Raw genomic sequence first — 12004 nt, forward strand, 5'->3', positions numbered from 1 at the left:
CTTCTTATTTGCAACATAGTATATAGTTGCTTAGAGTTGCAACTGAGAGGCTGGCAAGTTAGGCAGGGAACGTTGGAGTCTGCAGCAAGCAAGCCTCCCTGCTCGCTTCAGTGCCTGGCTGCCGGCCGCCATCTTGGCTGACAGTTAATTTGCATATACTCACTGATTAGCCAATGAAAAGGGTAGCGGTCGTTCGCTAATTACCATGTTTCTCTTTTATTAGTGTAGATGGTGCAGGGGCTGGTTTAAGTTACATGTGTGATCATGTTGACGAATGCATGTATTCTCTAGGGGTGAATGTAGTATTGGTCTAAGGTAGAACGTCATGAATGTCCTATGAACACTATGTTAAGAAGTGGGACCTGAATTCTTATTCCAACTGTCCTCTGAACTGCTTGTGTAACTTTGGGCACAGACCTGCCTTCACCATGAATTAATTAGAAAGGGGTTGAGCTATAGCATCTCTAAATCCCTTTTCAGTTGTCAAATGATGAGCTTGTATGAAATAGATGAAGTTGAGTGTTTAAAGAGTTCAGATAAAAATGGTTTATAGGTGAGAAGAAGAACAGGTATGGCGCTAATAGCTTTTACCTCCTAACTTCCTCATAATACTCTCTAACATTATATCTGTAATTGTACTTGTAGAGCCCTTTGTTTTTAATATTCATTCACAAATGTGATCTCATTTTACTTATATAAAAATATATGGTGGTAGGGATAATAGTTAATATCCCCATTTATAGCAAGCTAGCTAGAGGAAAGAACATTAAATTTTACGTCTGGTTGCAGTTGTGCCTCTAAGAATGTCATTGGCAAACTGGACTTTTAGCCCTAATTTCTCATCTGTAAAATGAGGGTGGGGATGGCTTTTATATTAGACTAGAGGCCCGGTGCACAAATTAGTACACAGGTGGGGTCCGGCCGGCCCACCCTGATTGGGGCTGATCGGGCTGGGCCGGCCAGGGGTAGGAGACACAGGAGGTAGGCCAGCCAACCTCGCCCTGTTTGGGGGGAGGAGGAGGGGACTGGCTGGGGGGAGGGACCACAGGCGGTTGGCAGGCTGGCCCTGCCCCAAACGGGGAGGGGGTTCCGATCAGGGGCAGGGTTGGCCAAGGGGAGGGGCCGTGGGCTGTTGGTGGGCCAGCCCCGCCCCCTAGTCGAACTCTTGGTCAAAGGGACAATTCGCATATTAGCCTTTTATTATGTAGGATTACCTGAATTTTACTATTAGTTAGGTTGATTTGTAGATCAGAGAAATATGACAGTTGTTATATATCTGCATTTTGTCAAGACATTTGACATAATCTTTGTGATTATCCTTTGTAGACAAGAGATAGTAAATGAGTGAATTAACTCAGGAATTATCTGATAAGATGACACAATATTCCATCCACCGTGTGTAGTGTTTTCACCATTTTTAGCAATGACATGGATAAAGATATTGATGGCTTGATGATCAAGTAGTATGTTGGATAACAGAATCAGAATCAAAGATGATTTTACCAGGCTTCAACTAAGAGCCAACTATGATAAAATGAAACACCTTGGATTCCTCTAGTTGGGCCAACAAGCACAAGGATAGGAGGCAGGGGCTTCCTTCAGATCTTGCCTCCATTACTTTCTGTGTGATATATGACCCCACATTCAAAAAGTACAAAAGACTATTGTGAATTCTCTCTTTCCCCACCATTCATGCCATTTTATTCCCCAAAGGCAGCCAAGATGATTAAGTTTTTTAAAGTGTATCCTTCCAGAGACTTTTTATGCCATTGTAAGCAAATTGTGTATGCACATATTTCCCCCTTTCCCATTTTTATACAAATGGGAGTAAGTTATTCACACACTGCTTTGGTAGATAAATATTGGTTAGTTTTGTTCTTACGCACAGTTGAGAATCAGTGGAAAAGAGAGCATACTCTATGCTACCCTCAATATCTGTAACTCTAGTTGTATAAAATGCATTTTTTCCAAGTCACATAATTTTTGTCTCATATTTATGAGTTTATGTTGGGATTTTCTCATATAAGTGTGATCATTTTCTTTTAAATGGTTTCACAGTATTACTTTGTAGGGATATGTCATAGTGAAGTTAACCAGTCCTTTACTGATGGACATAATGGCTGTTTTAGTCTTTAACTATTACAAGCAGTGCTATATGCAATCACTGTATAATAGTTTTTTCTGTGGAATAAAGTCTTAGAAGTGATATTGCTAGGTCAAAGGGGAATTTCACTTTCCAGTCTCAGTATTGTCATCCTTGCCCTCTAGCTTTACATAATCTTAGAAAAAGTAGAATTTTATAGCTGGAAAGGGATTTAGGCACCATCAAAATTCAGTGGTTCTCAAAGTGTGGTCCTTGGATTAGGAGTAGCAGCAACATCACTTGGAATTGGATACAGATGCAGATTCGTGGGGCACACTCTAGACCAGGGGTGGGCAAACTTTTTGACTCGAGGGCCACAATGGGTTCTTAAACTGGACCGGAGGGCCGGAACAAAAGCATGGATGGAGTGTTTGTGTGAACTAATATAAATTCAAAGTAAACATCATTACATAAAAGGGTACGGTCTTTTTTTTTTTTTTTTTAGTTTTATTCATTTCAAATGGGCCGGATCCGGCCCGCGGGCCGTAGTTTGCCCACGGCTGCTCTAGACCTCCTGAATCAGAACTTCTGGGGGACCCAGCAATTTGTGCAACAGTTGATTTTACATATAAGGAAACTATCATCAGAAAGGTGTTAGTAACTTAACCAAAAATTATATAATTACTAGAGGTCCAGTGCACGATATTCATGCACGGGTAGGGTCCCTATGCCTGGCTGGTGATCAGGGCCGATCGGGGCCTTCCAGCTGCCGGCCGAGGTCTTCCTTCATTCCGCATCGCCCCCTGATGGTCAGCGCACATCATAGCGAGCGTTGGAACTCCCAGTCGAACTCCCAAGGGGACACTTTGCATATTAGCCTTTTATATACATAGATTGGTGGCTTCTGTTATATTTCAACTATAACTTGCAGTTTTTCTTATGTTGTTTTAATTTTAAAACATTTTGTTTTTAAAGTTATCAATATAAAAAATAGTTCATTTATTCAATTCCTACTTTTTTTCAATCGTGCTTCTCTACTGTATCTTTTGGGACACAGCAAATTCAAATGAGTACTGTTCTGAAGTTTCATCACGATTCTGTAGATTCAGCTGACTTTTTAAAACCAAACTTTAAATTGGCTCCCTGGTATTTTTCACATACAAGTCTCTTTGTTGTCTCAAGAGGTGACCTCTGACTTCTTTTTCAGACTCCTTTCCCATCCTGTCACGCCATTCCTTCTTTAGAATTTCCAAGCTATATTCTGCTCTTAGCTACTCTACTCCTTGCCACATGCTGTGACTCTTACCTTTTTCTTTCTCTGTACTACTAAAACCCTATTTTTACTGGTTCTTGTCTTCTTGAAGCACTTGGGTCTTTGAGATTGAACAAATCAGTATGCCTTAGCATCCCTATAGCATTTTGTTTTTTCATTCTGTTTCTGTATTCTCCTGGTTTTATTTTATTGATGTGTGTTCATATCAATCTTATTAGATTATGTGCTCCTTGAGGGCAAGGGCCATGTTGTATTCAGTGTCACTTTAGGCTCCTTGCACCAATCTTTGCACTTACTAGTTGGTGGATAAATGTTGGTTAGCATTGTTTTATGAACAGTTGAGAATCAGTGGAAAAGAGAATGTATTCTGTACTACCCTCAATATCTAAAACCCAGTTGTTTGTAAAATGCTATTGACTACATGGGATCGTAGGTACAAATAAGCATCCATTTTATATCAACCTCTTTCTTGAATTTTACAGATGGAAATTTAACCAGATTAACTTATATTTTGATCCTGTTATGTGCCAGGCATAATGTTGTTTGTTAAAGATGACCTGTTTATAGTGTAGTTTTCATACAGAAAGGGCAGTGTGTTGTTATTATTTTCTTATTGTAAACTTGAAACATAAAAAGTATGGTATAAAGAGGATGTTTAAATTTTTTAAAATTCTTACAAGATTATAGTTACTGTCTTATTTACTGTATTGTGCTAAATACCCATATGCCAAGACTAGGTGTTTCTTATTGATGAAACTTCACATCCTAGTAAAACACAAAATGTTCTCAGGTTATCTTAAGATAGTTGCCAAGAAAGAATATATATGCTTTGCTGTGTGATGGAGTGGACATTTTATCATTTTTATTTTAATTTTTCCGTAAAGCCTTATAATTTTATACTTTCTAACATTTAATGTTTTGACTGGCACTCAAAATACACTTTATAATATTGTAAAGAACTTTTGAAAAGAAGCAAATTTTGGCGATGAATTTTTACATGGTTGCCTGGCGCCTTCAGTGATTTGGTTCATCAGGCACATTGTTCTTGTGAGCTGTCTTGAAAAGTGGAGATGTTATGGCTGGCTTAGGGCCAAAGTTAACAACTTTGAAATAATGTGCCACTGTAGTAATTTTGAAATTATTTTTTCCAGGACACATGATTTTTGTGAATTTTTAGCTAATTGTGTGGAAAACAGGGATGTGTTGAATGCTTTAATAAAATTTTGTGATCAGAAGTAAATTGCAAAAATAAATATAATAGATTACCAGCTCATTTAGACACTTGTTTTACCTTAGCAGCTGTATATTAGGAATTTATATATAGTGCTGTCTTTAATTGCTATTTTAAAGTCAACAGTGTTAACCTTACTGTAATGTTGTAAGCTTGTAAGTTTGGTGTTATTGTTATAACATACCAAACCTAAGCAAAACTGTTTTGTCATTGTCCCTAGACTCAATTAAAAGCCAGTTCAGATACTAGTACTTGAGAAGGTAGAAAAATTTCATTCTTTTTCTGTTCCCAGGAATGTATAAGTCAGCATAGGAGACTTTTTGCAAATGAAACAGGAAGCATTCTTTACAACAGCTTTCAAAATTTCACAATGCTACATAACTAATTTTTCAGACTTATCTGGCAGCTTTAATTTAGTTAGTTGCCAACAAGTTATTGTCATATTACTTGTCCACAATCAACTGGAAATTTATGCTGTTAATATCATCAGAGGCAAGTTTTGCTGAATGGTTGATAAAGTAAAGCTATATCCCATCTGTAGTTCTTGTATCTAGCATTCATTTTATATCAAAATGTAGAGTTGAGTTTCTCATTATTTCTTTTCCAGTGAACATTTGTCCTGTGCTTTCACATTCTTTCTTCATGGGGAAAGTAATGTATGCACAAGTGTGGAGATTGCCCAACACCAGCCAATTTATTTGATCAATGAGGAGCATATACACATGGCTCAGTCTTCACCTGCACCATTTCAAGGTAAGTAAATGGTGATGCCCTGCTCTTCGCCCACCCCCTCCACCTTACTGGCTAGCCAGCCATCTGCCCAGTTAGGTTTTGCAGAATGAGATATTATATTTAATGGACATTTTAAAGGTAAGCATAAAGGTCAGTTTCTGAAGAAGAAAGACCAACATTTCACAATCCTATATAATAAAAGCCTAATATGCTAAGTGTCTGGTTGACCGGTTGGCCGTTCAACCAATCAAAGCGTAATATGCTAATGATATGCTAACGTCGCTCATCCACTCGCTATGATGTGCACTGACCACCAGAGGGCAGACAGTCGACCCGTAGACCAGTAGCTATGACGTGCACTGACCACCAGGAGGCAGACGCTCTGACCGGTAGGTTAGCTTGCTGGTGGGGTCCAGCAGATTGGGACTGAGCGAGACATGCCCTGGAGCCCTCCCGCAGTCCCTCCTCGGCTGGCCAACCTCCCGCGTCCCTCCTCAGCCCCTATCATGCACTGGTGGGGTCCCTCGGCCTGGCCTGCACCCTCTTGCAATCCGGTAATGTCAGAGAACCGGGTTCGGCCCGATCCCGCAGGCCAGGACGAGGGACCCCACTGGTGCACGAATTCGTACACTGGGCCTCTAGTTAAATTATAATAGCCTGCTGGTTTTTTGTTGATTTGTTTTTGTTGAAAGTTTATCACATATACAATGTGGTCTTATGTGAAGCTGAGTTGAGAAATAAAATGTAGAGAATTCCTGCAGAAAAAAAGATGAATAAGTATTTGAAAAACATAATCCTTATAAATTAAAGGTTTTTATTGTTTTGTTTGTTCCACTGTTTCAAGAATGCCATCATTTGCAGATAATCACTATTAGACTTAGTATTTGAAATTTTAATCAAAATCATATTTCTAGAGTTGTGTAATATATAATTTAATCAGTGATGGTAATAACTTTATTATTTTCTCTTAATTATAGGCTACATTGATTATAGGCATTTGGTTGTAATTTAATAGACATTCATATTTTTTTCTGTATTTTTTTAGACATTCATATTTTTATTAATTCTCAGCTTATCACCGAAATATCACCAAAACAACCTCATGTCCCTTTTCTGTAATTGTGTATTCTATATATCTTCAGTTTTGTGTTGGAATTCAGAATTTTCTATGAATAAACTTTAAAATGTTTTAATGTTAGATTGAACCATATGGTAAAACACTGATATTTTAACAGACATGACTGAAGTATTTTTATTGATATAACTGCCTGTTATATTAGATAAATATGAATATTTATCCTCCATATTATTTATGATTGCCTTTTTGGTTTTCTACAGATGATTCTGATTTAATTTGATAAAAGCATCTGTTTCTTGCCCTAAAGTACTACTTACTTTCCCCCTACCTCCCACTTGCAACGTATTTAAAACTATGTTCATTATTATTCTGTAATTTGGGGTGTTTTATGTGTGGGCTGCTATACAAAAACAGCCCAATTCTCAGACTGTACACTTGAGAGTTATACATTATGCACATATTATGGATTGTCAAAATTATTTAAATACTATGTTTTCTTGACTGTGAAGGTGCTGAGGACCATCTGACTTCATTCTAGACGTTATCACTCAAAATAAAAGCATTTCTTTATGGTTACAAAAGGAATTACTAGTCATAAGGGAAGGTAACTAACCTAAGTTGATAAGGATACTTTTAGGAATACCAGGTCCCTATAGACCACTTATTTTTAAAATCTTACTGGTTTGTTGCTAATGCTTCAAATCATAGAGAAAACCTTTGTGGGACATTGTCCTGCTTATTTCCCTAGATTAGTGTGAGGAGGTACATTCTTAGGGCAGGTGCTGGCCTATAGATGAACTGTAGTGAACATAATGATATTGATGTAGGAATTTCCTAGAAGTGTTAATATAGGAAAATTGCCCTTGATTAACTGTGTTTAGAATCAGTAATTTTAGCCCATTCGAATCAGTGAGGAACAGCATAAAGGCACCAATAAATATGTGATGTCTACAGCTATCTCTGTCTTGATTGATGTGGTATACCATCCAGCTGTTAAATAAAGCCATCAAAAAGAAAAAGAATACTCCATTTAATAACTATGCTGTGATTTTTTTTTTTTTAATTAGGAGTAAGAAAAAGTGACCTCTTTATCCCAGAAAAGTGTTATTTGGAAGGTTGAAATACCCCGAGGCTAAGAACTGGCTGGGTTATACACAGCACTGTGTTAACTACATTTTTGTGTGTAGCTCAGTGAAAATGACATCAAGGTCAATTACTGAAAGAGAAAGAAGGATTTTAAATCCCTTACTTTAATGAAATAAATTTTATTTGGAGTTGTTTTATCAACAGATCTCTAAAACAGTAGAGATATGCCTGAATAATAAAGCATTATATTTTATAGTAGATAAATTAAGGCTTTTCTGCTAATAGAAGTTTTATTTATGCATAATTTTTTGGTTACCACAGACTTTAGGAAGTATCAAGAACCATAGGAAGAGTGTTCAAGTTCTTGGCAAGTTTTGGGGTTGTGTTGAATGGTTTTATTCTGTTATGGAAGACTCAGTGTTTATTTTGTATAAGCTATTATCAAATTGATAAGTATAAGCTTTAACATACAGATAATTCATATACTGTGTGTCGCTATAGCTTCAGATATTACTAAATCTCCCCCATTTGATTTCCTTCAAAAATTGATGTGAGTTGAGAGGCATATAAATAAGAAGTAATAAAATTAAAAACTTTAAAGAATCACACTTTGAAAGGAGTTAGCAAATAAAGAGCAATATACATTAAATGATGCTATACTTTAATCTAAAAATACCACAACAGTTAAGTAGGAATTATTACTGTGATCTGTAACATATGTTTCTCCTCCCTGACTCAGTACTGGTAAGTCCTTATGGATTAAACGGCACGCTAACAGGCCAAGCATACAAGATGTCCGACCCAGCCACCCGTAAGTTGATAGAGGAATGGCAGTATTTCTACCCAATGGTGCTGAAAAAGAAAGAAGAATTGAAAGAGGAGGAGTTGGGATACGACAATGATTTCCCTGTGGCAGTCGAAGTAATTGTTGGTAAGAGAAAATATTTTGCCTGAAGAACTTTATTCTCTCTTCATCTTCCTTAATTTAAAAAAGATAATCACTTAGATTCATCAAAAATAATCTCCATAATTTTCCCATTTTAAAAATTCTCTTGACACAGTGGTTATACTGAATAGTTTTCTTGCCTGAAGCACCAATGGTCCCTGGATTCCAAATGCTATTATTATAATTTTGGAACACATGGTTAAGCAGCTATTAACTTATGGAAGAATGAGACATATCACTTTTTGCAGGACCTAATGAGTATCCCATGCTCACCAGAGCTTTGACTCTGACCACTGGAATAATAAAGTTGGCAGTCTAGTGTGAACTTTCTCTCAGCCCTGATTCTCTCCTTGCTCTTTCCTTACAGGTGGTGTCCGGATGGTTTATCCTTCAGCTTTTGTTCTGATCTCTCAGAATGACATCCCAGTTCCTCAGAGCGTTGCCAGTGCTGGAGGCCATATTTCAGTTGGGCAGCAGGGACTTGGTAGTGTGAAGGACCCAAGTAACTGCGGGATGCCTCTTACCCCGCCCACCTCTCCAGAACAGGCTGCCACAGGTGAGTACAATCCAGGAATGTTCTGGGTGAATGCGATCCCAGAAAATCATCTAGTTCCCTTGCCATAGGACAGGGAGAAAACTCATCTTGAGAAATTCCTGGTGAAAGAGGTGGAAGTAGGGTAACACGGGAATTTTACAAAATGGAAAAGGAAAAATTTAAACAAACAGAATGTATGTGCTTCAGAATTTTAGTCTCTAAATTATCCAGTTAAATAATTTAGTTGTTTCTCTTAAGTTCTACACACACATCTGTCCCTTTTAACACATGTGTGTGCATGTGCATACATACTGTCAGGAAATAAGATGAAGGCTGCTTCTTTGTTGTAAACAAATGGAAAACACTACATCAGAAAGTGGCTGGAACTTTTGCTCAGTTGACTATTGCCAGACAGAGATGTGTCTTGGACAGTTCTTATTCTACTTTGATAAAGTTAGGCCAGCATCCAGGAGCTCTGAATAAATGCTTTGCCCTGTCAGTAATCTTTGTCCATTAATGATAAATGTTATCCAAAATGTGAAAATCTTGACAAACAGTTTTCCTTCATGCAAAAATTCAGAAATTGTTTAAATTGAGAGGATTTTGCCTTTTTGTTGAATAGTATATTTTGTATATTAAAGTTTGTGGTAGTTGATTTTCATTGGCGATCTAGTCACTAAGGAAAAGATATTCATCATACTTGAGCTGAAATGAGATTATTTATAGGCATTTAATGTGCACATGTTGGTAGGAACATCAAAATAAAAGTCTTAGCTGCTAAGCTTTGAAAACACTCTCAAGCATGTTACACACCAACATGGTAATTTTCATGAGGATTAGATATTTCAGTTTCTAGCATACTGCTTGCCACATAGTGGGCCTTCAATAGAAGTTCATGGTTAAACAGTATGTTGGGAAAAGTATAGATTTTGTGATTGAACACACCTAATTTTAAAGCCTGTCTGTAGCTTTTTAAGTGAGTGACCTTATTTAACTCTCATACTTGTTCTGAACCCCAGTTTCCTTCTCTGTCAAATACTCCATTCTTCTTTTTTTAAAAAAAAATATATTTTTATTGATTTCAGAGAGGAAGGAAGAGGGAGAGAGAGATAGAAACATCAATGATGAGAGGATATCATTGATTTCTGCCTCCTGCATGCCCCACATAGGGATCGAGCCCACAATCCGGGCATGTGCCCCGACTGGAAATCGAACTGTGACCTCGGGGTTCATAGGTCGACACTCAGCCACTAAGCCACGCCGCTGGGCACAAATACTCCATTCTTTACAAGGTTGTTATATGTATTAGGTATTATACTTGACAGAGTTGTGTAAATAGTTTCACAGTATACGCATGAATTACTCTGATACTGTGTGGGAGACAGAAATGCACAACATGTGGCCTCTGTTTCTAAGGGCTGTGTAAGTTGCTAAGATGGTGGAAAAATATGCATCTGGCTCTAACTTGGTAGAGCAGAGAGTTTGGATGATTCCTTGTGAAAGGATTTGCTCAAACAATTTTTATTAACTACTTTAAAATGAAAAAAGAAAAACTACTTTTATAGTCTTTTATAATAATCACCATAGAGAAGATACATTAAGGAAAGATTAGAACTATCAGTATTTTGAAGTTTTAATCACATTTCATATAAAGGTTTGTATTTTTAACAATTGCACTCCGTAAGTTGTCATCCCTTTTTGTTTTATTTATTTTGCCCGGCATTTAGTGAAATTTATATTCAACTTAAAATTGAAGGCTTACTGTGTGCATAAATAAGGCCTTGACCTCTGATGGATAAGTTCAGAACTCTAAGTGTCATAACTCAAAATTAAGAGGTTTTGTTTATGGTGAGTTTCAGTGTGGAGTGTATGGCTATAGATCTTCCAGCTCCTTCCCCTCTAAATCTGAATGTCAATGTGCTAGGCCCTGGGTCAGTAAGTCCCCTGATGCTTCCTTCCTAAAGCAAGCAAGCAAAAAACAAAACACAAACAAACACAATGAAATAAAAGTTACTGGAATCTTTGCTGTAAAATGAACTTGTCCAAATGCGTACATCATATGTGAGTTACAGCTTAAAACTCTTACTGCTCCATCAGAAAGAGTCCTGCTCAGCCTTGTCGCTCTGCATTGACTAACATTGAGCATTGCCATGGTTTTCTAGATACAGGACGAAATGGGTTACTTTGCCCCTAAAGTGGCCAAGGGTTGCCTAGAGCAATGGTTGGCAAACTGCAGCTCGAGAGCCACATGTGGCTCTTTGGCCCCTTGAGTGTGGCCACGAAGTTTCAATCGCACTTTTACGTGCACGCCCACATGTGGTATTTTGTGGAAGAGCCACACTCAAGGGGCCACAGTTTGCCGACCACTGGCCTAGAGTAACGGGACCCAGGAGGGCCATTGGTTTTGGTGAAGTCACTTGTGAATAGGCACATCATCTTGCCTCTTCTGTTTATATAGACCCTTGTAAGAAATGACACTCAGCATGCATTTAACAGCATGGAGTACAAATCCTGTTTAGTTCCATACAAGATATCACCCACATTTTAGCTAAATTGTTAAAAGCTATTGAAAAGCATTGAATCAACTTTAATCAGAAAAGACTGTGGCTTGTTTTCTGTACCCCTCTCCTTTATTGGTCATAACTTACTTCCTTTAACTCCATGGGCATATGATCTCTTCAGCTATATTGTAGGGTGTTTGGTGGCAAAGACTGAGTTATCTACTTCTGCTGTTTATTTCTTCACTTTGCTTTGTTTTAGAATAGGCATTTGAAAGTCCATTGTAAAATGGAAATGAATTATTTTGCATCATGAACCAAGTCAGGGAACTTTTAAGATAAAAGGTAGCAATGAAAGACCAAATTTCTTGTCTCCTTTATCTCATTTGTAATATAACAGTACTTTTCTGGGGAACAAGAAAGCTTCCATTTCTTAGAATGTAAGCACTTGGGGTTGGTTTCTTTCTTTTTTAAAAAAAAATAGAGCTGAGCCTAACCATTCAACTCATCATTGTTTTGTTGCATTGATGCCAAGAATATTA

The 12004-nt window shown here is 37.5% G+C and overlaps 1 protein-coding gene across 5 annotated transcripts in view; it reads left to right on the plus strand.

Annotated features, from left to right (window-relative positions):
- MED13L (mediator complex subunit 13-like) overlaps positions 1 to 12004 on the plus strand; it is a 269139-nt gene that overhangs the window by 203890 nt on the left and 53245 nt on the right. For all 5 annotated transcript variants that reach the window (XM_014537703.1, XM_014537702.1, XM_014537704.1 and 2 more), the window contains 3 exons: positions 5195 to 5340; positions 8223 to 8414; positions 8797 to 8985. In XM_014537703.1, coding sequence (XP_014393189.1) covers positions 5195 to 5340; positions 8223 to 8414; positions 8797 to 8985 — 527 coding nt within the window. The remainder of the gene's footprint in view (positions 1 to 5194; positions 5341 to 8222; positions 8415 to 8796; positions 8986 to 12004) is intronic.

The sequence above is a fragment of the Myotis brandtii genome, unplaced genomic scaffold (assembly GCF_000412655.1).
Source record: "Myotis brandtii unplaced genomic scaffold, ASM41265v1 scaffold181, whole genome shotgun sequence".
Classification (NCBI taxonomy): domain Eukaryota; kingdom Metazoa; phylum Chordata; class Mammalia; order Chiroptera; family Vespertilionidae; genus Myotis; species Myotis brandtii.